The 26,702-nt window shown below is 41.6% G+C and overlaps 1 protein-coding gene across 1 annotated transcript in view; it reads right to left on the bottom strand.

Moving 5' to 3' along the window:
- HMGA2 (high mobility group AT-hook 2) overlaps nt 1-26,494 on the bottom strand; it is a 141,828-nt gene extending 115,334 nt beyond the window's left edge. Inside the window, 3 exon segments of the mRNA XM_038756901.1 lie at nt 8,503-8,553; nt 24,004-24,090; nt 26,384-26,494. Of these exon segments, the coding sequence (XP_038612829.1) occupies nt 8,503-8,553; nt 24,004-24,090; nt 26,384-26,494 (249 nt within the window).
- Nucleotides 26,495-26,702: the final 208 nt, after the last annotated feature.

The raw sequence follows: 26,702 nt of genomic DNA, 5'->3' as shown, positions 1-26,702 counted from the left end.
TGGTGGTGTTGGAAAGGAATGGTAGTGTTTGGCTGGAAGAGAGAGGGTGCTGGGAGGCGGGCTTCCATTCATTCATTGTCAGTCATATTCGTTCATTCATTCAATCACAGTTATTTAGCCCTTACTCTGTGCAGAGCACTGTACTAAGCACTTGGGAAGTACAAGTTGGCAACATATAGAGAAGTTCCCTACCCAACAATGGGCTCACAGTCTAGAAGGGGGAGGCAGACAACAAAACAAAGACAGAAAACAAAACAATTTATTGAGTGCTTACTGTGTGCAGAGCACTGTACTAAGTGCCTGCAAAAGTACAACAATAACCAGTGACATCTCCTGTCCACAATGAGCTCACAGTCTAGAGTACATACAAGTACCCTGTAGCAGCCACCTGAGAGCAGAGTGGCCTAAAGGATAGAACCTGGGCCTGGAAATCAGAAGGGCCTGAGTTCTAATCCTGGCTCTGCTCCTTGTCTGCTGTGTGACCTTGGACAAGTCACTTCACTTCTCTGTGCCTCAATTACCTCATCTGTAAAACGGGGATGAAGACCGTGATCCCTATCAGTTGGACACAGTCCACGTCTCGCATGGGGCTCACAGTCTTAATCCCCATTTTACAGATCAGGTGAATGAGGCACGGAGCCGTTGGGTGACCTGCTCGGGGTCGCACAATAGACAAGTGGTGGAAACAGAATTAGAACCCAGGTCCTCTGAGTCCAAGGACCGTGCTCCAACCACTAGACCACACCACTTCCCTATCTACTTAGTACTTTCTCAGTGCTGAGCACTGCATTGAGAATTTGGGAGAGAACAATAGAGTAAGAAGAATAACTACAACAACCACATCTACTCAAGTGGTTACATTTTCAGGAATAATAGCAACAGAAAGCTTATCCTGCCATAATTATGGTTACAAAAGAGCCACATAATCATTGTGGCAGTGTAGTAACACCACTGGGGTAATGGCCGATGCGGTCTTCTTTATAAACATTAATTACTGGGGTTTGATTTCTAATTTCAAATTGTGTTTTGATGATAACTGATGGACAGATTTATCCTCTAAGTAGGGGGGTTCTTTTTAATGAGAACAATAATGATAATAATAATAATAATAATAATACTAGCCTTTATCAAATGTTTATTGTGAGTGAAGCAATCAATCAATCAATCGTATTTATTGAGCGCTTACTGTGTGCAGAGCACTGTACTAAGTGCTTGGGAAGTACAAGTTGGCAACATATAGAGACAGTCCCTACCCAACAGTGGGCTCACAGTCTAGAAGGGGGAGACAGAGAACAAAGCAAAACATATTAACAAAATAAAATAAATACAATAGATATGTACAAGTAAAATAAATAAATAAATAAGTAAACTCTGGGGTGGATACTAGATAATCAGGTTGGATCCTGTTACTCATGGGGCTCACAGTCCAAGTACTTTTCCTTAAATTTTTAAGATCTGAGTTGGAAAAAATGGGGTGATAGCAAACTATTAAAAGCTCATCAACCCAGCAGTGAATCAGCTGAAATCCTTGCCTCCAAAATAAAATGGATTGTGATTTGCTACTTTAATTCCACCCCACAATAAAGTGTGTTCTGATTTGTTACTTTAAATCCACCCGGTCATCCGACAGACCTCAGGCCTCCCTCATCTTTAAAGCTCTCATAAAATCTCCTCCAGCAAGATTTCCCCGATTAATTCTCAACACTCGTTGTATCATCTGGTTGTATCAACACAACAGTCACCACTGGAACTTATTTCTCTCTAACCTCCACAAATAAATCAGGAGATCTGGGTTCTAATTCTGGCCCTGCCACTTGTGCTCTGTGACCTTGGGCAAAACGCTTCTCTGTGCTATCAGTTTTCTTATCTGTATACACGTGTTTTCCCTCCCCTTTAGACTGTGGGCCAGGGACTATGATCTGATGGTCCTAGATCTCACCCAACAGTTGGCACAGAGCAAATGTCGAACAAGTACCACCCTCATTCATTCATTCATTCATGTCATCATATTTCTTGAGCACTTACTGTGTGCAAAGCACTGTACTAAGTGTTTGGGAGAGGACAATATAACAACAGACATATTCCTGCCCACAAAGAGCACCCAGTTTAGAGGATGAGCTCACCCTCATTTTTATTACTACAACTACCACTATTTAATCACCAATTTCAAGGAACAGTTTGAATGCATTTTGCCAGAACACTGGAAAATAGTGTGTCCCTTCCTGGAAAATACATCTATGAATTCAAAGTTGCCTGCTATTTCAGCATCCAGATTCTTCAACAAGAATTTAGCTGCACTTAAAATGGTACCCTCTGCTGGCTCACATATATTGGAGAATGTGTTTAAATAACTTTGGAAATACTTCCCATGTCTTCATTGTATGTATAATCTTATCTGCCTTTCAAACGCCTTAGTGTTAAAATACTCTTTGGGAAAATAGCTTCACCTTTACAACCCCACTACCAAATATTATTTGTCCACAGCACATGCTTTCTCTGCCCATTTTGGATAGAATGTTGTTAGGGAATTAGAGAATGACATCCTGACAACACATATCTAATCTAGATGAAGCATGATGCAATGCTGAAAGAAAAATACGCTTTCGCGCATACAGCATTAATCCAGACGTGCATACTCTAATGCAACTTGTCCTTGATGTGGGGTTTATCAAAAAAGCAACCCCTGCATTATAGAAGAACTCGGTACAGTTTCTTGTCTTTATGTCAAAGTTAATTTCATCCCCACCAAAACCAAGACCAAGTTTGGTTATTTGCAAGCCATGTTACTGGATACCCCTTTCCAAATAAATGCTCAAGATACGTTTGAGTTGAAATAATGTGGGTGTTGAATCAGAAAATGTTTTTAAAAAAATGAACACAAACATCTGGAAAAAAAACAACAGAATGGAAATCAAAATATACACTTCTAAAGCTTCGACTTCAAAATCAAGTTTCAAGTTTCTCCCATAAATTGAAGCTTGAGACCCCTAGAAGTAGAACCAAGTTGGTTAGATTACCAGGAGTTTTCAATCTGACCCACTGAAATGGATTTTATTATAATTCCTTCTTCAGTCTCCTCTACCCTACCCCCACTTCATCACTCAAGTTACTGGACTTCTGTAAAATAAGAGAAGCAAAAGCTTCTCATTTGTTGTCTTCCAGAAAGTCTGGCTTTCACACTAACCACCATCACTTTCCTGAGTCCCAAGTTCTCGATGGAGAGGAAAACATCTGACCTCAAAAAATGATCCTCGTTATCAAAGTAATGGAAGAGCCTATTTCTAATGAATCGTACACGAACACATTCACCAAATAAAGGGAAATGGCAGACTGTAGTGGCAGCTGGGATTTGTTAGAAGCGTTCTATTGACTAAAAGTAACTTTAAACTCCAGACACTTGGATCTGTTTCTTCATCTCTTCCTTACAGTTGCTCTTTCTTTAAATACCATTAACTTCCAATTTTCAAGCATTTTTCCTCTGTCACTAATTTCCTTTCTCTTAAGAAAAAGTCCCTTGTAACAAGACACTAAAACATCTCGGTCTTGTTGCTGTTCCTCAATCTTAACTGCTTTTCAAGTCACCAACCTCCCTCCCTTCCATGGTATCATGGTATCTATCATTCTCCAGAAAACTAAGGAGGATTTCACCTTGGGCCCTCGGGCTTTTCTACAAGAAGCAGGGAGGTCATTTTCCAGAAAAAAAGTTAATAGATGATATATTATTGATAATTAATCATATTTTTGTAATAGTGGCAATTTGGCTCTTCTTTATTATTAATAAAAATACTACTACTACTACTACTAATAATAATAGTATTTGTTAAGTGCACTTAACTGTTGTATGCTCTGGGGTAAGAGACAAGGTAATCAGGTTGTCCCACATGGGGCTCACAATCTTAATTGTCATTTTACAGATGAGGTAACTGAGGGACAGAGAAGTTAAGTGACTGGCCCAAAAGCACACAGCTGATAAGTGGTGGAGCCAGGATTAAAACCCACAACCTCTGACTCTCAAGCCCGTGCTCTTGCCACTAAACCATGCCACTTTTCACAGCCATGCTGTTTCTCACACTCACACCTTAACCAAAGTGGCAGAATTCCTTAGATCAATCAATCAATGGTATTTATGGAACGCTTACTATGAGTAGAGCACTGTACTAAGCTCTTGGATGACTAAAGGGTCTCAGAAATGAGTGGTGTGGTGGCATCAATGAGACCAAATGCTTTTTATGGTTTCGTTTTAATGAGAGGGAAAGAAGAGTTGAATGGCACTCAGTGTAGAAACCGAGCTAGAGGAAAAAGTGACAGAGAGATCATTCTGTCAGTGAAATTTATTGAACACTTACTATGTACAGAGCAATATACTAAGTACTTGAAAGAGTACAATATAAAAGACTTGGTAGACACTTTTCCTTCCCACAATGAGCTTACAGTTTAGAGTGGGATTGATGAGTTGGGGTAGAATTGTTGTCATCGATTGCATCAAGAGCCTCAGTTCCTTTGCTAAATGGAAGTTGAGGCATTGGACTGGGTCAATTTTCTAAGTATAAACATACTGTTATAGATATATCCATTTTGTCATTTTCTTATCACTTTTGTAATGAAGAAACTAGGAGGAGCCCCAACATCTTTTCATTTTCCTAATTTTCCCCCTCCATGGTTTCAGTTTCTATAAATATTTTCAAAACCCCCACCATCGGCAGGTCAGGCGCAGGATGAGTTCCTTCCCCTGGAAAACTGAGAATCCCAAATGTTAAATGCCTAATTTGAACCGGCAGAAGGTCTGGCTACCAGAATCCTACAGAGGTCTGCGAACCAGTCCCGTCTTTGCATGTCGATACTGAAGGAAACAGCAGAAATATTGCTTTTCCATTTGATGAATAACATATGACACATCCTCTAATCTCACCAGAAAATTGAGAAAACAAGGGGTGTGTGTGTGTGTGTGTGTGTGTGTGTGTGTGTGTGTGTGTGTGTGTGTGTGTGTGTGTGTAGATGGAGACAAAACGTTATCTCTCTAAACTGTAAGCTTTCTGGGGCAGGGAACATGTCTACCAACTCTACTGGACTGAACTCTCCCAAGAGCTTAGTACGGTGCTCTGCACAAAGTGAGCACTCACTAAATACCACTGATGATCCTCTAGTAATAACAGTCGTCTCCCCCTTCTAGACTGTGATCCCACTGTTGGGTAGGGACCGTCTCGATATGTTGCCAACTTGTACTTCCCAAGTGCTTAGTACCGTGCTCTGCACACAGTAAGTGCTCAATAAATATGATTGAATGAATGAATGAACTGTGGTATTTGTGAAGCACTAACTATGTCCCAGGCACTGTACTAAGCACTCAGTTGCATACAAGCAAATCAGGTTAGACATAGTCCCTGTCCCACGTGGGGCTCACAGTCTCAATCCCCACTTTACAGATGAGGTAACTGAGGCCTGGAGAAGTGAAGTAGCTTGCCCAAGGTCCACAGCAGACAAGCGGCAGAGCTGGTATTAGAACCCATGACCTTCTGATTTCTAGGCCAGTTCTCTATCCACTATGCCATGCTGCTTCTCTTCCTGGGTAATTATCTCTGAGCGACTTCAAGAGATAACCCCAGATGCTGACTGGCTGTGAGAGGACTGATACTTCACTATAATCAATCAGTGTTATTTACTGAGGGTTTATTCTGTGCAGAGCACTGAACTAAGCACTTGGATAGTACAATACAACAGAATTAGTAGAGGCATTCCCTGCTCATAATGAGTTTACAGTCTATAATCCCTTCCCATCTTCACAGTTCACCTTCAAGAGGAGTTTAAGATAAGCATGCAGCTTCACAACAAAACAACCTCAAGGCCTGTCCTCTCCAACTTTGGTACACGGGTAGAACACTCACCCATATACACTCACCCATATACACATCCACATTATCTGACAAGCACAATCCACAGGGAAAATACTAAGACACATTCCAAGTGATTCTTAAGACTCACCTGCAAGACCAGTTATTTTTTTCTTTTAAAATCACATGAATCCCCAGAGGATGTGCAATAAGCCACCTGAACAAATCAACGTTCAGTTCCCTGAACCAAGATGCTGGTCCCGTTTTAACTGTGGTTCTCATGGATAACAAGGGGTCTGATTCCCTAGTTCAGCATACTGTAAGAAGGAATCCTAAACCTACCTCGTAGTCGGGGAGAGAAGCCTGGATTATTAAGCCAGTGAGGTAAAGATCATAAGGCATGTAAAAAACCCAAGAAGTAATAACCAATGCTGAAACCAACTCCTTTGAGCAGAAGCCAGTTTACTGTGACCTGCAAATCTATTCCTGTGAAAATGCCACATGTCTTCTGTGTGAGCCTGTACAAGTCACTTAACTTTTCTGGGCCTCAGTTCCCTTGTTTGCAAAAAGGGGATTTAGAGTTTGTACCCTATGGGACAGGGTGCAACTGATTGACCTGTATCTACCCCAGAGCTTAGAAGAGTGCTTGCCACATAGTAAGCCCTTAATAAGTACCATAATTATAATTATTGTTAAGTTAGTCATTCTATTCTGTTGGCCACACTTGTCCCCCAAGAATTTCATTGAATATAATTCTTCATTTCTCATGGTTGTCTAACCTTCCTGGGAAAAGCTAATCCAAACCAAGGAGGAAAATATCCTTATCAAAAAATAGACTCTTGCCTTTTATTTTCTCTTCAAAGATTAAAATTTATTATTCTAAAACCAGAAATTTCACTGGATTTTTCAATCTCTTAATTCCCAACACAATCCTTTCCCTTTTTACCGCCAATGCATCTAAATTAAATAGGCTTGGTTGGGGCACGTAAGACTCTTCGCCTCATCTGTGCACCTAACCCATAGTGAAGATTAGGAAAGTCTCAAAGCAACATCAAAACCTTGGGATTCAGGAAATACTCATAGAAAAATCACTCCGTAGAATTGTCTTTTATTCTGCTTCACTATGGTAAATTGTGCCCTACCAGTTAAACTTGGAAAAAGTCATCAATCTTGCAACACTTCCATGTCTAACTTTGAAATATCTCTAATCACCTGTCAACAAGATTCTCTATTTTTAAAGTCCTTGTTGGTACAGGCACAACACAGATATGTCTTATTTGTTCTATCTACTTTTACTGTCGATATAGGGCTATGTTGGGTATTCTCATTAGAGTTCCATTTTTTGAGAAAAGGGAAAGAGCGCTTCTGAAATATTTAACAAAATCAAAGTATATTATTTATACTTGTTACTTGGAAAGCAATGTCATCTTTAAAATGGGGCTTTGATGCTTCAAATGGAAAGAATAACTGTAGTGGCATTCCAAAAGCAGTCCAGTCAATGAAAAGCAGCATTAAGGCAAAGGTCAAACCATTCATTCATTCAATCATATTTATTGAGCACTTACTGTGTGCAGAGCACTGTACTAAGAGCTTGGGAAGTACAAGTTGGTGCTTGGGAAGTACAGGTAATTTTGAGGAGAGAGGAGAGGAGAGGAGAAGAGAAAGGTAGTACAAAGAAGAACAAGTCAAGCTAGAAAAAGGAAGGTCAAGGAGAGGAAGGGGGGAAAGTGAAATGAGGGAAAAGGAAAAATGAGATACTGACCTTAAAATACAACTTTTCCTTGAGAAGGGGGGGTGGGGGGAGGAAGAAGAGGGAAGGGATAGGAGAAAGGGAGAGAGGGGGGAAGAGAGGGAGAGAAGGAGAGAAAGAGAAAGGGGAAGGAGAGACAAAGAAGCACATGAGAGGGTGGAGAGCAAAAACACAGAAACTTGTGTGAGTGTGTTTGGGAAGTTTAGGGGGGAAAAGGAAATAAGAAGAGGTGATAAAGAGTCTCATTAACTTCAATTATCAATTCACTGAATTTCTAGTCTCAAAGGGACCAAACTTCTGTCTGGCCAAAGGATCAAGGTTAATTTACAAGTATGTAACTTCATCTAACACCAGTTTCCACAAAGTCACCACCAGAAAAAAAGAGTCTTAGCTGAAAATTTTTATCGTGGCATTTACTCTCCAGATAAATAAAAATCATAAACGCGAGCTAACCAAGTAGTAAAATGAAGTTTCTACAAAGACGTTTACAAAGGCTGAGACTTTGGCGAAGCTTGCAAAGAATGGCCATTTAATTCTTTAAGACTTATTTGGACACCTTCCACTTGAATTTTTATAACCATTTATAATCACCTTCCAAAGTCTCCTAAAACGCTTTTAACCTCAGTTACTCAATAATTGAACAAGTTATCTCATTGTTACTCTGCCCCTAAGGAAGAAAAAAGGCTCTTTTCATGTTGATAAGAGATACAGAAGAAGTCATTCCCAGAACACAAAAGGGTCTGGAGCAAAAAAGGTAGGAAAGGTGATAACCAATCTCCCCTTAACCCTTCAGAGATCCATTAAACCAGAAGGAAACAACAAGAGAGATGAATTTAGACAATGGACTGGCAGGAGATGTCTTCAGAAAATAACCCCAAGACTCTTTCAGGATAGGAAAGGTGAAAACTGGAATTGATAACTTACCCATTTCCTGGGCCGGCCTCTTGGTCGTTTTTCTCCAGTGGCTTCTGCTTTCTGAAAAGCAGAGGGAGGAGATTGTTTGGTTATGTTGGTCAGTGATTGTCATAACAAAAAACAATGTTAGGTTGGGTGTCTCCTGGGTCTGAATTTAGCTGTCATACACAGTAGGTGGGAAGCAGAGTGGCTTACTGGACCGAACACCAGCCTGGGAGTCAGAGGACCTGGGTTCTAATCTCAGCTCTACCATTTGTCTGCTGGGTGATCTTGGGCAAGTCGCTTCACTACTCTGGCCTCAGTTACCTCTTCTGGAAAATGGGGATTAAGAGTGTGAGCTCCATATGAGACAGGGACTGTGCCCAACTTGTATCTTCAACAATGCTTGACACATAGTAAGCACTTACAAGTGCCATAATTATTAATTATTATCAAGGCTCCTTAATGCTATTTTAGATGCCAAAATTGGAGAGCTCTGAAAGATTAGGTGGAGATAGCCAGGATACTATGGCTCTTCAAACAAACTCTTCTGCTACTTGCCTTTTCCTAGGTGATCTCACTCTCCTATCAACTGCATTTTAATTGATCAGTCGTATTTACTGAGTGCTTACTGTGTGCAAAGCACTGTACTAAGCACTTGGGAGAGTACAAAATTAAGCTTGTTGTGGGTAGGGAATGTGTCTGTTTATTGTTGTATTGTACTCTCCCAAGTGCTTAGTTCAGCGCTCTGCACATGGTAAGCGCTCAATAAATACGATTGAATGAATAAATGAATGAATGAACAGAATTGATAGACATATTCCCCACCTACAAGGAGCTCCTGTCATGACATTTAATATTTGTACACTATCTAGTAGGTATATTTCACTTTTCCCCCCTTATCAGAGGGATGGTACTTTCCTCATGCTCCTACAGAAAAAATAGTTGCCAGAATTAGAGAATGGGAAGGAATAATCCCTAGTACTATCATCTACTATTTCACATTTTCTGTTGAAGTGGGTAATTCGTATTTAATAATAATAATGGTATTTGTTAAGCACTTATTAGTACTAAATTGGTAGCACTGGGGTAGACACAAGGTAATCGGGTTGTCCCACATGGGGCTCACAGTCTTAATCTCCATTCTACAGATGAGGTAACTGAGGCACAGAGAAGTTAAGCGACTTGCCCAAGGTCACCAGTAGACAACTGGCGGAGCTGGGATTAGAACCAATGTGTCTTCTGACTCCCAAGCCCAAGCTTTTTCTGTTAAGCCATGCTGCTTCTCCACCTTTCTGCCTCGGTACATAAGTTTGATTTGCATTCTTTTTCATTCATTCGATTGAATGTATTAAACGCTTGCTGTGTGCAGAGCACTGTACTAAGCACTTGGGAAAGTACAATACAACAATAAAGAGTGACAATCCCTGCCCAGGACAGCCTCAGAGGTATTAAAATTCCTCCTGAAGGATACAATAAAATAACTGAGAATGACTGGAAATCCAACAAGAAGACGGAAAACAAAGGGGAGAGCTAGCCAACCACTTTCCTGGGTGGGGAAATGTAAATAGGTGGAATCTCCCAAAGATCTGAGACCCCGTTTTATTTAGCAGGTGTCAAAACTCTATGCAGTTAGGATTTAAACTGCAGGAAGATTTCATAAATCTGAACGAGAGGGTAAAGAACTGTAGGTAGGCTTTCAATGTGAGCAGATGCCAGACAATGTAACAAAAGTAAAAAAAAAAATCAAATTACAACCCCAGAATCTTTTCTTTTAACACTATACTACATATATGCAGTGCATCCCCTTCACATTCATATCAACCTCCTGCTCTAGACTTTAAGCACCTTACTGAAGGCAGTATTGTTAAGCACTGTACTAAGCACTTGGTAGAGTACAATCCAATAGAGTTAGACTGTAAACTTGTTGGCTGGGAATACGTCTATTGACTCTTGTTACCCAGCAGGCAAGTGACAGTTACCTCATCCATAAAATGGGGATGAAGAGTGTGACATGGACTGTGTCCAACCTGATTAGCTTGCATAATAATATAATTATTGTGGTATTTGTTAAGTGCTTACTATGTGCCCAACACTGTACTAAACACTGGGGTGGATACAAGCAAATCATGTTGGACACAGTCCCTTTCCCACCTGAGGCTCACAGTCTCCATTGGACAGATGAGGTGACTGAGGCATAGAGAAGTGAAGTGACTTGCCCAAGGTCACACAGCAGACATGGAGTGGAGCCGGAATTAGAACCCATGACCTTCCAAGTCCCAGGCCCTTGCTCTATCCACTATCCCATGCTGCCCCGGTGCTTACAACAGTGCCTGGTTCAGCGTAAGCATTAGCAAATACCATAGAAAAGGATGCAAAACGTTGCGAAGTGCACATGAAAGCGTTTTATGCGCAGCAATGCCACAGCCCAATGGAGAGCCTTTGTAGCGGATACAGTCTTCACTTCCTGCTGTTTTTCAGAATTCTTGCCGGTCCTGTCTACCTCGCAAGAGTGACTTGGGGCAAATGAGCTGGCTTTGAGCAGAGTCAAAAACGGAAAATATCTAGCAAACAGCTGAAGAGCTGAAGCAGTTAAATTAGATGCCTGCAGTGTCTGAACTCAGATAAGCATCAAATTGAACACACCTAAAGCTTCTGGTGAGGATAATTTTATATCGATAGATACACCAACATAAAGGTGTCATATTAAATTCTTAACTATATTGCATGTACATATTTACCCTGCTATTGTGCAAGGAAATAGCTTGTGCTAAGTATGATTATTTTTAAATAATTTAAAATCAGATTATTTTGCTCTGTTTTGTGCCACTTTATTTTTTTTAGGGTATTGGTTAAGCGCTTACTCTGTACCAGGAACCATACTAAACACTGGGGTAAACATAAGCCAGTCAGGATGGACACAGTCCATGTCCCAAATGGGGCTCACAGTCTTAATCCCCATTTTACAGAGGAGGTAACTGAGGCACAGAGAAGTTAAGTGACTTGCTCAAGGTAACACAGCAGGCAAGTGACAGGTTCTTCTGAATCCTGAACCCTTGCTCTAGATTGCGAGCCCGTTGTTGGGTAGGGACTGTCTCTATATGTTGCCGAATTGTACTTTCCAAGCATTTAGTACAGTGCTCTGCCCACAGTAAGCGCTCAATAAATACGATTGAATGAATTAATTAAAATCCGCTAGGTCATGCTACTTCTGTTTAATGCATTAATACCTTTTGCATTATAGTCTAAGGGAAATAATACTAAATTTAGTGTTCTTTCACTTACCATTCTATTTTCATGGAACCAGTTAAGAACACTAGCATGGGAACTCAATGGAAGACTCTGAATTAGCTCTCTATCTTCAATCGACCAATCAATCAATTATACTAATTGAACTTTTACTGTGTGCAGAGCACAGTACCAAGCACTTGGGAGAATACAATAGAATTTGTAGACATAATCCCTGTCCACAAGGAGCTTGCAATCTAGAAGACTACTAAGGAAAGAGATCTTGGAATGACTTGTGTGTTTCTTTAGGAAGTAGAGACAAAATAAAGCTAACTGCATCGTTTTCTCCCCCGTTTCTTCTACACCTGGATTGTGCATGAAGGTCTGATGACTGCATCTTAGAAAAGTCAAAGTCCTGGAGAAGGAATTGAGAAGAGCTACTAAAATCCTCCGCACACAGTAAGCGCTCAATAAATTCGACTGAGTAAAATGGTCAGGCAAGGGGAAGGAGGGTAGATGGAAATAATAAGAACTCTTTGGTCAACCAAAGTGAAGGGGGGTGGAACAACAGGTTATATGACAAGTCTAGAAAATCATGCAGACCACATGCAAAGCAACAAGGACTCTTTATTCGGTAAATCCTACAGCACCGTAATGAGGTAGGGTATCTGTGGAAAGTGGTAGATTCATGACAGACAATAGGATACACTGCTTTACATGTCAGGTGGTAAGCATATGGAATTTGTTATGGCAGGAAGTTGCAGAAGCAAAAATTATCAGTAGGTTCAAGAAGGATTTGGATAAATTCATGAATCAAAGGTTCTCGTGGGTTATGAGAGGGAAAATTTAGGAATGTCGGAGGAAAACAGAAGGCTCCAGAAGTGTTTAGAGAGACTGATGGACAATAGGTTCAGGGTGAGTTATTAGGGGGGAACGTTAAAGATGTTTGATGCTACATCCCTAACCATGAGGATGACTTAAGGAGAGCCATCGTTGTACCGTTCCTCCCAAAGTCCTTTGCTGATCCTGACAGAAACCCAAGACTGGGCTGAACAATCCATTAATCTGACTGAGTGTAGCACTAGCAACACTCATATACATTAATTCAATCATATTTATCATATTTATTGAGCGTTTACTTTGTGCAGAGCACTGTACTAAGCACTTGGGAGAGTACAATACAACAATAAATGGACACATTCCCTGCCCACAACAAGATTTCAGTATTATCATTAGTACTATATTTTCTACGGTGCTGCTTCCAGCCTGACTCTCAGTGTCTCCAGGAAACGTGTTTCACCACTTCCTGTCACAGACTGCAGGAAAGATTTTCCAGGGTTAAATTAAATAGTGCTTAACTAAGATTATGCTTTTCTTCTTACGCTTCCACTCACCTCTCCTCTTCCTTTCTCTTACTTCTGCTCTCTTCCTTCATTCCTTTCCCAGTTTCTCCCTCCCAGTTAATTATATGTAACAAAAGCAAACTAAACACACAGTGCAAAGTGTTCTTCACTATGCCTTTACTCTGTATTGAGGACAACATGGCTTTATGCTTTCTTTCATCCAGTCAGATGAGCTCTGGGAACTAAAATGACAAGCAGCATGGCCTTGGGAAAGAGCACAGGCCTGGGAATCAGAGGACCTGAGTTGTAATCCCGGCTCTGCCTCTAGTCTGCTGTGTGACCTTGGGCAAGTCACTTCACTTCTCTGTGACTCAGTTACCACATCTGTAAAATGGGGATTGAAACTGTTAGCCCTATGTGGGACAGTAACTGTGTCCAACCTGATTATTTTGTATCTACCCCAATGCTTAGTACAGCTCCTGGCACGTAGTAAGTCCTTAACAACTATTATCAAAAAAATATATATATAGCTCTACCATCTTCACTAAAAAAGGAGATTTCCTCCCAACCACACAATGACAGCCCCTTAAAGTCACCAAAATAGCAAGAAGCCCTTTCAGGAGTAAATATTTTAGATAGTTGAAAGCAATAGCATTCCTTTGACCGCCTCAGCTTCCCTTCATTCTCATTTTTGGTTGTGATAAACATTTAGAGGGGTGTGCTATTTATATTCAATTCACTATATATATATATACACACATATATGTATATATGTTTGTACATATTTATTACTCTATTTATTTATTTATTTTACTTGTACAAATTTATTCTGTTTATTTTATTTTGTTAATATGTTTTGTTTTGTTGTCTGTCTCCCCCTTCTAGACTGTGAGCCCATTGTTGGGTAGGGACCATCTCTATATGTTGCCAACTTGTACTTCCCAAGCGCTTAGTACAGTGCTCTGCACACAGTAAGCACTCAATAAATACGATTGAATGAATGAATGAATAAATTCATCCTTCAGCTCATTTTGGGAGATGAAAACAGAATAACAGACAAGGCATTCTACTCTCAATAGCTTATAGAGTTACATGCACATGTTCTCTTTGGGAGACTTTCACTCAGAACAGGCTGCCTGAAGGTGAGCCATTTGTTTCCAAGTTTACTTGGGATCTGTCTATTCTCCCAAAAATTTTATGGGGATGTAGTCCACTTGGAAAATAAAATACACAGATTTGCTGGATAATGAACATTTAGGATGCATATCTGCTGGATTATAATCATTTCAAACCTTTATGGTAGTAATGTCTGACATTGCAGTCTTTAGTCTGTAAGCTTGTTGTGGGCAGGGAACGTATCTGTTAACTCTGTTGCATTGCACTCTCCTAAGCTCTTAGTACAGTGCCCTGCACACAATAAGCATTCAAGAATACCACTGATTCATTTTCAATTTGGAAAATGATGAAGTGTGCTTTTCAGAGGAAAAGCAATTCCAATAAAGCAACCCTGGTCTGCACAAAAATGACTAAAGGGCAAAATATAATAATTATCACTTTAAGATTATAATTTAGAGAAGCAGCGAAGCTCAGTGGAAAGAGCACAGGCTTTGGAGGCAGAGGTCACAGGTTCAAATCCTGGCTCCGCCAACTGTCAGCCATGTGACTTTGGGCAAGTCACTTAACTTCTCTGTGCCTCAGTTACCTCATCTGTAAAATGGAGGTTAAGACTGTGAGCCCCCCTTGGGACAACCTGATCACCTCGTAACCTCCCCCGCACTGAGAACAGTGCTATGCATATACTAAGTGCTTAACAAATGCCATCATTATTATTATTATTATAAGATTGTTAAAAGAGCAAACCTGCTCTTTAGTAGTTCAGAATCCCTCTTCTGAGAACACTTTTCAAACACATTTTCTACTACAAGTCTTCATTTTCTCCAGAATCAGCGTGACTTGGATGTGCTAACAGACGTTTGTAAAAATATAAGCCCCCAAAACAAGCATCTGCACTAATTTACAAGGCATCCATCTAAATCCAGGAGTCATAGCTAGTAACGCTGGACTTACTACAACAACATTTTACAAGTATCTTGGAGGGCACCATCTTCTAAAAGGCAGGTAAAGGATAATAATAATAATAATAAAACAACAATAATTGGGGTATTTGTTAAACACTTATTATGTGCCAGGCACTGTACTAAATGCTGGGGTGGATACAAGAAAATCGGGTTAGACACTGTCCCTGTTCCACATGGGGCTCAGTCTTAATCCCCATTTTACAGAGTCACTATGGGTCGCTGAGGCCCAGAGAAATGAAGAGACTTGCCCAAGGTCACAGAGCAGACAGGTGGCAGAGCCTGGATTAGGACCCAAGTCTTTCTGGCTTTCAGACCTGTGCTCTATCCAGTAGGCCATGCTGCTCCTCTGATTATTATTATTACTATTAATACTATACAATGCAATAATGTGTTATCTATAACTATAATAAATATGTAATATGTAATATAAAACATAATGATATATTATAAATATTACGAACCAACCACACCCAGTATCATTAAATGAAAGGGAAAACATTCCTATTTCCACCGATTTGACCCCCTATTCCCCGAAAAGAAACGGGATTTGATTACTCTTTCAGGATATTGCCAGCATTGATCTGCAAATGTTCACAAGTAATTACTTGTAGCTCCATCTGAAATCGTGGTCTCTCTTCCTAAGCCAGGTCTCTCTCTTCAAATCTTACTCTGCCTTTATTCTCCTGTCCACAGAGCCCAAAGAAAAGAAGTCTGGGTAATTATCTGATTAAGTGAATCAATGCAGGGAGTCAAATAGTACAATTTGGATTTTTTGGACGGATTGATGTGATTGCACCTGTTGGCGTTGATCAAATTCACTGGGGTTGCCAAGAATTTATTGCATTCTGCATTTGTGGAACTGACGCTTTTTATCCCCTTCTTTGAAATTGGTCTCATCCATGACTCTTCACTGTCGCTTAGCTCTCACATTTGGTCTACCGCCAGATTCCTTTCTGTGCAACCTCTTCTGGCTCAGCCCCTTCTTCTCCATGCAAACTGCTACTACCCCTGGTACAAGCTCTGTTCTTGCTGTGACTAGACTAACAGATTAGTCTCCTCTCTGCTTTAACAATAGTAATAATAATAATTGTGGAATTTGCTAAGCACCTACTACCTGCCAGGCACTGTACTAAGTGCTGGGGTGAACACGAGTAAATCAGGTTGGACACAGTCCCTTTCCCATGTGGGACTCACAATCTCAAACCCCATTTTATAGATGAGGTAACTGAGGGCCAGAGAAGTGAAGTGACTTGCCTGAGGCCACACAGCAGACAAGGGGTGAAGCCAGGAATAGAACTCATGACCTTCCGACTATGGTCTATCCACCACATCATGCTGTTTCCCACCTCTCACCACTCCAATGTCCACACTTCTGTTTGGCTAACCTTCCTGAAATGTCTTTTGGTCCAGATCTCCCCCCTCCTCAAAGTCCTCCCCTGGCTCTCTATATCTCTCTCTCCATAAAACGAAAATTTCTTACAATTGACTTTGACACTCTCTGCCATCTGGCTCCACCTTACTTTGCTACTCCCGTCACCTATTGTGTCACCTATTGTTCTGCAACTGGAGAAGCAGCATGGTCTAACGAATAGAGTATGGGCCTGGGAGTTGGAAGTCCCTGGGTTCAAATTCAGGCTCTACCATTTTTTAGCTGGGTCACCCTGGGCAAGTCACTTAACTTTTCTGTGCCTCAGTTACCTCATCTGTAAAATGTGGATGAAGATTGTGAGCCCCTTGCGGGACAGGACTCTGGCCTGATTTGCTTGTATCCATGCCAGTGCTTAGTACAGTGCCTGGCACATCATAAGTGCTTAACAAATACCACAATTATTATTATATTATTATTATTAAGAATTTCCCAGCATACTGTGCTGCATCATCCCTTTGGTCAGCTCTAATCTTTATGAACTTATATTTAAGTTATATATAATATATATTATATTATATATAAGTTCATAAAGATTACATATATATTCATATATATTCATATATATATTCATTCAATCATATTTATTAAGTGCTTACTGAGTGCAGAGCATGGTACTCAGCACTTGGAAAGTACAGTTTGGCAACAAATGGAGACAATCCCAACCCAATGGGTTCACGGTCTAGAAGGGGGGAGTATTTATGTACTTCTCAGTACTTGTGTCTATGTGTATTCTCTAGTTGTAAATATTTTTATGGTTGTCACTTCCATTAGAATGTAAGCCCCTTGAGGGCGGGAAATGTGTCACATCTTTATTCTGTACCTCGAGCAATAAATGCTACTTCTACTACTTAAATTCAGAACTGGATTTTTATGTTTCTAAGTTTGAAGGTGACACTCATAATAAAGTCTCTCTCTGGGTGACACTGTGGCTGTTTATTGCTGTACTGTACTCTCCCAAACTCTCAGTGCAGTGTTCTGCATACAATAAGTGCTCAATAAATACGAATGACTGACTGACAAGCTGGATCCATTGACCATTCCATGTAAATTGTTATTTTTTTTTTAACTTTATGGGGTTTGGGGAAAAAATTGTATGAAATAAAGTTACGCAACATGTAACATTGTTACATATTATGTGATATATAATATTACATTATATACTATTATATCATTCCACAAGAAGTTGCACACAGTAAGTGCCCAATAAATACGATTGAAAGAAGTTCCTAAAATATATAGCAAATTTTCCATTCTTAAAGGAAATCAGTAGAAGAAGAGGATAAAAAAGGAAAACTTACAGCCCTCTAGACAGTAAACTCATTGTGTGTAGGGACTGTGTCTATTTATTGTTGTATTGTACTCTTCCAAGCGCTTAGCACAGTGCTCTGCACACAGGAAGAGCTCAGCGCTTAGCACAGTGTTCTGCACACAGGAAGAGCTCAATAAATACGATCATATGAATGAATGAAAACGGACTAGACTACTATGGTTCAAATGGCAAAATAGCCTAGCGCTCTTCTGTACATCTTGAACTTCTAAACATTTTTGTCAACCTTTTCAATTTATTTGGCTTCCACTTTGTAATGGGAAAAAAAATGGTTTTCATACAAGTTCTTGCTACCATTTTCTCAAGGCCAGTCAGGAAGGCCTAGAAGGAAGGATCATAAAACAAAAAGTTGAAGATAAAACAGTGGAAAGCAAATACCAAGAACTTTCAAGTAGAACTATAGACCAGGAGGACACATGATTAGACTTCATTAGAGCACAAGGGGGACAATAAAAATCAAAAGTGATTTGTAAAGATAATGGCTTAAGGGACTAGTCTTCACCCCAATTTTTCTCTTTCATAAGATAAATCTTTCTAAAGATTGGGGTAGCATTGTTCTAAAAGCACATCTTATTTAGCCACAGTCCCAAAGCTGAATAGTTTCTAATTTTGGAAGGATGAAATAGAAATCTTGTCCCTTTTTCTTCAGTTTTATTTTCCCCTCTACAAGTATTAATCACACTCTTGTCTCCTGAAAAGGTAGTCTCCCAGGGCTGTGCCCTAAACATATAAATAAATAAATCAAAATAATTCCCTGGACTGGAGGTTACGAGGGGATTCTACTCTCCATAACCCATTAAACACTTAGTGCAGCGCTCTGTGTGTAGTAAGCGCTCAATAAATAGCATAGAATGGGTTGATTGTTTACATTTCAGAAGGCTTTTATCAAAGTCTTACTAATCTCAACTATCAGGATATAATGTTTATCTTCTAGCTCAAGGCGTGACAACCTGAGTTGGTGGAAAGAGCCCAAGACAAGAGTCAGGAAGCATCTAGTCCCAAATCTGCCAACTGATCTCAGACAAATCAGTTATCTTCTCTATGCCTCAGTTCCCTCACCTGTAAAACAGGGATGAAAAAGCTAATTTTCCCTCCCTCTTCAACTACCAGCCTTGTGTAGAGGAGGGAATGTGTCCAATCTGATTATCTTGTATCTGCTTCAGCATAACACCTGGTTTTATTGTTGTATTGTAGTCTCCCAAGCACTTAGTACAGTGCTCTGCAAACAGTAAGCACTCAATAAATTCGACTGAATGAATGAATGGCCCGTAGTATACCGCACAATAAATGCTATCGTTATTACTATGAGGCATAAAATGGCGAGATAGCATTTCACCAATAGAAACCCCTACTACATCAATGGACCATCAGTACTGAAACTGAGTTGTAAGAGGCTGCGTTGAGGGGTCTGATGCAATCCACTTTGACTTTTATAATCACCACTGTCAGGCTTATCTCATCCTATATCCCTTTCGACCAAAGCCAGACCTTGACCACATTAGGTAAGTTTGGGATCATTTGCCTTCCGAACAAATAGTCCTCGGACAGGAAAAGACTAGGGTTTTCACATTATTCTCAGCTTATGTTTTGCGTACGTAGAAGGTACTGGAAGATTCGAAAAAATTGGGGGGAATCTGTAATAAAAAAATGTTCCACCAACTGAACTTTAGTTCTCCAGCTCCTGACTACTCAAGTCCTAGGAAAAGCGTTCTAGGAATGGGTTCATATGGACTTCATTCATTCATTCAATCATGTTTATTGAGCACCTACTGTGTGCAGAGCAACAAATAGAGGCAATTCCTGCCCACAATGGGCTCACAGTCGAGAAGTGGGGACACCAGACTGACAAAAGAGCGGAATCAATGACAGTGGAACCTGTATGTTCTGGGGACACCTGACTTCGAAGCTGTTTTACTCCAAGTCAGCTCTGAAACTACAGTCAGAGACCATTAACGAGACAAGGCGGGGTGTAAATAATTTAAAAGGCTCTTTGGACACCCATCAATTGCTAAGCAAGAACCCAGATGCAAGAGAATCCCAATCATGTAAATTCTATCTGCCTTTGCAAAATGATCCATTGAGCTATCAAGATAAAATGTGTCAGGGGGGAAGGAAGACCAGAGAAACAGATAATTCTCTGAACAAAGATTTCTGTCACGCCAAGTCAAGAAGACTGACATTAAGGATTTTTCGAAAGAAAATAAGCACTCTCTAAGATATGAATACAATTAGGTTTTACACAACTGTGATTGTGCTGAGACTTTCATATGACATTTCACTTCATTTGCCTCCAAACCTGGTTATTTATACCTTTTCTCCGGCCTGACCTCTTATGTTCTGGATCCCCATTAGCTTACGGCAATCATCAAGACCTCAGCACCGACTGATTTGCAATGACCTGCCTCGGAATGGAACCCTCTGCCTTCTAAGGTGACTGGGGTCAGTGCCAGTGTTCATCAGCATCAATTTAAACCAGATCTTAGAAAAACCCAAGCCTGCTGTTGTCGGGATCCTCGGGAATATAACTGGGAAAGCTAAAAACGGGTTTTTACGCAGCCCTCTATAACTTCGGTTTTGCAGAGTGGGCTTTTCTTACCTCAAGGTCTCTGACATCTAACACCCTCCAATTAAAACAATCCTCTTCACCCAACCTTAAAGAAACTTACCCCCCCAAAAAAACTTTGATGAGATGAAATTGACTTAAAGATTTACACACAGGGGAGTTGCATGCAGCCTTTCTGAAGTTGTTTCTTGACAGAAAGCAATTATTTTTTTTAACTGCCAAGAAATATGTCTTTCTCTACTCCGAAAAGAGGGTTCCTAACAGTTCTGTTAGGAACAAACGTAAGAGGCAGGTAGAGTTTCATGGCAATCAAAGATCAACCAATGAGCAGCTACAACTCAAACTAAAGGAAAAAACTAGGTAATACATGAAAAAAAAGTCCGTGACTCATTTGTAAATTGTTACTGATTCTCTACAAAATGAATTCTTTTTTTAGCTCATCTTTTCAAAGAGTTTGAAATAGTAACACCATGAGCTTGGTTCAAGGACAGTGCCTGAGCACTTTCACACTAACCGAAGTGATCATCTATTCCAATGTTTTTTCTGGTTTTCTGAAGATTTTGAGCATGAATGTTTTTAATGGTCATTCATTCATTTTAACATATTTTGTAGCTATAGGTAATAAGGCCATTTTTATAAGGCTGTGACCTGAAATTACGGTATTGCTACATTATTAGCTGTCCAATTGGTCTTGCAACATTCTACATGCATTGTCAAATTCCTCCTCTGCTAATTTCCTAACAAGCCCAGTTTGTTTTCCAATGCCCCAAGGCCAGTTTACTAAGTCCAAACACAAGTTCTGCGAGTAAAGAAACACCATATACACCGGGACATTTCAAACACATAACCCAATCGTGATCCCAGTGTAGGATGGGCCTTTACTGATCCAAAGGCATTTATTTTTTCCAGGAAAATAAAACAAAGCCCCCGTGCTAGACAGGGTTTAGTTAACCTTCTACCAGTTTTGGTAATACATTTTTAATTGCCATAGGTAATTGTTTGCAAAAAAACACCCAATAAATTAATCATGATTGCTTCTCATATCTGCTGGGGTGGGGGGGTTCAGTAGGTGTACATTTATCTTACATATTGTGAACACTATAGTACATTTCAATGAGCTCACTTGGAGAAGAGACAAGCCACACGCTCTTCTTTAGAAATCTCAACCATTTTCAGCAACTTGTGTTGCAACCCAGTTAAGCTATACAGTATCTCAGCAAACTTAACCAACATGGCTTTGACTCTTTAAAGGAATATAAGGGTGTTCGGAGCCCTACCAACAAAAGTCATTATTTTTAAACCCCACCCCACCAACCAAAAGTTTCTTTGAGAAAACTGAAGGGGGACAAAACCAGGCAGTCTATAAGCAAAAGTTTCAATTCCTATTCCCTTTCAGGAGAGTTTTCATAATAGAACTTGTGAAATAATTTTGTTTGTAGTGGAAAGAAGAAAAATACCGGGTTTCGGAGAAGGACATTTTTTCTTTGGGGAAAAGGGCAGGGAGATGCAGCTGAAGACATACTTCTACTTCTGAAAACTTCCACGATCATTTTAGATTTTTTAAGAATCACCATGTTAAGGCGAATTTTGCCCGGGATACCTGCTCATTTGAACATGTTTGTCATGGGATAAATTATAACCAGTCAGCTGTGACATAGGGATAGATCAAAGATTGGCTTAATGCTAAATTAGGCATGTGTCTTTTTGGTCAGCTATTCTTTTGCATAGTACTTTGTGGAATTTCCTTAGTCCCAGCACCCTACTGGTGAACTTTTTTTAAAAAAAAATCACTTTTGGTAGGTCAGGTCAAACTAAACAATCTGGTCTTTTCAGAGCACAATTTAGACTTTTCGTAAAATGAACATACTAGAATTACCCCCAACCATCCACCTCAGCCCAATAAGTCATATTTGCTTTTTGAAATTAAATGATGTATTATCACTCTTTTAAAGAGAGTTGTTCTAATTCTTTCGTTTAATCTTTCATTAGTATCAAACTCCTGAGGCAGTGGGGAAATTCGAAGTCAAATAAAACCCATGGAAAAATCAGCTCATTTTACAACATTGTCAAAATGTGGGGCATTAAAGTATCAGTAACTTCCAGGTATATTATTGATTAAATGGGGTTCGCTGCTACCCAGACACAGAGGAACAACTGCACATTTAAACACACTGGAATACGCTTCCTCAACCAATGTTCTAAATGGTAAAATCAAACAGTCACGAAACCATAGTCACCCCCTAAATAACTTAATATTTATCACTAGTTGCCATGGTAATTTATAACACCAAAAACTATATCAGACATGCAACATGGTCAATGGCCACAGGCAGAAACTAAACCACACAGAAAAATTAACCACAATTGGATGAACATTCAGCCTTTTCCAATTCACACACATAACTATGGAGAAAGAGAGGAAACACATACTGAGGCACCCCAGTGCATCTTCAGAGTCTGAGAAACTTTGATTTCAACTTACTACTAGTAAGTTCGGAACTGGTGCTAACGACTTTGTGTTACTGTTGTAGAAACATGACTACCGCGTTTCTTCTTGAGGCTGTTCACAACTAATTCTTGTGCTTCCCAGTGCCCCTCCATTTATATCAAACTGGCAAGTTTAGTTGGACTCCTAAATGCACTTTCTTCACGAATGCAAATGGTTCCCTGTGAAGAAGCTATGACTTGAACTTGTGGTTTATATTTGATCAAGAGATGCTGAATAATAATAATTATGGTACTTGTTAAGTGCTTACTATGTGCCAAGCACTTTTCTAAGCGCTGAATCCTAATATGACCACATCCTCCATGGCATTACTACCCCACCTTCATTACAGAAACGTTTGGCTATATGCTACCTATATTTGTGAAAACAGCTGATGATGCGGCAGTGTTGGACAAACCTCACAATATTACTTCGGGGGAAAAAGGAATAATAATAGTGAGCTTTTTAAAAACAATTGATCCAACAACGATTTGCGGACCTGATTCTCACGGCCAGTTGATACGACCATCGCCTTTTAAAAGCGGTAAATTTCAAGAAATGTGCTTATTTCCAAAGCATAATTGGATTTACTTTTAATTACTACATGTTTGACAAAGCACTTAGCTTGAACAGACCGATTCGGTTTGAAGGAATAACGTAAATAAGTTAGTAGGAAACGAATCTACGTTTCTTTCCAAGGAAACTTTTAAAATCCCATACCAAGTGAAAAAAAAAGGAATCTTTTTTTTAACTCCAATGATGAAGACCGCCCACCATAATAACATCAAGAGCTTTTTCCCTCCTCCTTTTACTTTAAGCACCGGCTAAAACACAAACAGAAAAAAAAAAAACCCACCAATCCAAAACAATGCGATTGTATTCATGTGTTGTGTTCCTGGGATCTTCCTGCAATGAAGGCTAGCTCAGACCTTAAAAATGTAAAATGCAGGAAACCTGAGTGTTGGGTTCCCCAGATGGGGAAGGAGCCTTCGTTTTGGACCCCGAAGACCAGCCTGCATGAATGGACGGAGGGAAGGATGGTCAGATTGGAATCTCTTTCCCTGAAAAAAAATCTCACCTTTTGAGCCGCTTTAGAGGGACTCTTGTTCTTGCTTCCTTTTGGTCTTCCTCTGGGTCTTTTAGGAGAGGGTTCACTAGTTGGCTCCTAAACACACACACAGACATCCACACATGACAAAAAAAAAAAGACATGCTATTGTGGCAAGAATTTTAAAACGCTCCCCCCCTGACTTTTCAACTGCATTTTCAACCACGAGCTGATACGACCGACCAGTTCTTCAGCCCACATGCAGTTCATGTGTAAAAGGATGGTGATAACAAAGTTTACAGAAAGGGGAAATGACTATACATTTAACCTAAGTGTTCGACGAGGAAACTCTGCTTTGCATCTGAAAGCCAGCCTTCAGTTCCACTGTAAAAAGGTAACAAAAGAAAAACGTGGTTGCAAAGTCTAAAAACATCCCTAGGTACTTTAAGATGTAGATTTCGACCCAGGCCTGGGATAAAATGCGGGCAGAGCGGGCATTTAACGTGAACATCATTATCCATTTCACTTCCACATTATCATATAACAGAAATGGATAGCTATTATCTTCAAGGGTTCGCCAGCCTTCCATATTGGAAGTCGAATGCAATTTTCAGCACGCTTTCTCGTAGAGACTCAAAATTACCTTATTTTTCTTCTCGTGCCTCTCTGCGCTCTATTTACAACCAGTCTAAGCCTCGCTGTCTTTTGTTAGGTACACATTTTCTTTAAGAAACTTAACTTCTTATGGGGGTGGACCGGGGTAGTGCAGAGGGGAGGGGAATCAAAAGAAAACAAAACAAACAAACAAACAAAAAAAAAGTTTGAAGCTACTAATTGTTTTGGCCGCATTTCTAAATGACTCCTGGGCCTGATTGTAAATAATCAAGTCATTAAAAGGGATATGACTAACCAATTGTGCAGATTCTAAATATTTACCTAGTGAATCATAAAACTCCCGGTTCTAAATAGTGAACATTGCATTCGGATTTGCAGGACACGGCGGCACGGCTGATTAACTCTAAACTTGTTCAATTAAACCAGCCCGAGGTCTTCATTTTAAATTGGAATATACATTTAGGAAGCTGGAAAGGAAGCCTTCCGGGGACCCCCCGGGAGAGACTCCGTTTTCTTGAAGAACTTTACCTAACCAGAAGTAAAAGAAAAAAGGAAAACCCTCCAAACCTTTCCTTCCCGATCTACCTTTCCTTCCACATTTTGGGGGCGGGGGGAGGAAAAGGGAGAATCGGGGCGCAGAGAAGGTGGGGAGGAAGGGATGAAAGAGACCCTAAAAAGTTGGATGAAGTGTCCAGAGCGGGAAAACTTGGGAGTGGGGGGCGGGTGGGCTTCGGGTTTGACTTTGTTCCCTTCTGGATTCCCTAAGGATACGGGGTGTGGGCATTTTGGGGGGGAAGCGAGGAGAAGGGTGGAGTCCAAGCGTTTAGTCCAGTGCTCTGCGCACGGTAAGCGCTCAGTAAATGCGATTGAATGAAGGAAGGAATGAATGGAGAGTTCAGTTCCTCCCCTCCCTTGAGACCCCCAGAGAAGCCCCCCAGAAGCCGGATTGCGACTCCGGCCTTGGAGCCCCCCCCCCCCAGATCAGCCTTGGCTCTGGAGACCCCCCCAGATCAGCCCTGGCCCTGGAGATCCCCAGAGAAGCCCTGGAGACCCCCCACATCAGCCCTGGCCCCCCAGATCAACCCTGGAGACCCCCAGAGAAGCTCTGGTGACCCTCCAGACCAGCCCTGGCGACTCCCCAGATCAGCCCTGGCCCTGGGGACCCCCAGAGAAGCCCTGGAGACCCCCCACATCAGCCCTGGAGACCCCCCAGATCAGCCCTGGCCCTGGAGACTCCCCAGATTAGCCCTGGCCCTGGAGACCCCCAGAGAAGCCCTGGAGACCCCCCACATCAGCCCTGGAGACCCCCCAGATCAGCCCTGGCCCTGGAGACCCCCAGAGAAGCCCCCGTCCCGCGCCCGGCAGGAGGATGGGCGAGCCGGGAGGTGGGTTTGGCTAACCGGGGCGCATGGTCAGGACCGGCCCGCGGGAAAGGAGCGCAAAGGCGCTGTCGAAGTCACCTCCTCCGGGCCGTCGCCCTGCTCACTCCGGGCCAGTCCGGACAACAAGCCCCCCGGCTCCCACCCTCCAGGCCCCTCCGGACGAGACGCTAATTGGTCGCATCCGCGGAAAAAGACCCCCAAACAGCCCAGGCAGGCCCCCTCCCCAGCCTCCCACCCAGCCACCCCCTGATCCATTTACTGGGGGGGGGGGGGGGGGATTCTGGGCAGTTGAGGGGCGGGGGCGTCCAGCAGCCCCCGGAGGCCCCGGAGCCGGCTGGAGGGAGCCGACCCCCGACCCCATCCCCAGGCCCCCCGCCCCCTGTCCCGTCCCGTCCCTTGCCCCGTGTACTGACTTGTTGCTGCTTCCTGGGGCGGCCTCGTCCTCGCTTCTGCGGCGGGGGGGCTGCAGGTGGTGGCTGGGCAGAGGTGGACGGCTGGTTGGCTCCTTCCCCTCGGCCGCTCATCCTGCCGCCGCCTCCGCGCCGCCCTCCGTGCTTGCCCGCCCCGCTGCCTCCGACCCGCGCGTCCCCGCCGCCGCCGCCGCCTTCTCCTTCTCCTCCTCCTCCTCTCCCTCCTCCTGCTCTCCCTCCTCCTCCTGCCTTCCCTCCTCCTCCTTTCCCTCCTCCTCTTCCTCCTCCTCCTTTCCCTCCTCCTCCTCCTCCGCCCCCGCCT

This window comes from Tachyglossus aculeatus, chromosome 14 (genome assembly GCF_015852505.1).
Source record: "Tachyglossus aculeatus isolate mTacAcu1 chromosome 14, mTacAcu1.pri, whole genome shotgun sequence".
NCBI classification, from domain to species: Eukaryota; Metazoa; Chordata; class Mammalia; order Monotremata; family Tachyglossidae; genus Tachyglossus; species Tachyglossus aculeatus.
The sequence above is the reverse complement of the archived record's forward strand: the minus strand, read 5'-3'. Positions and strand labels throughout refer to the sequence as shown.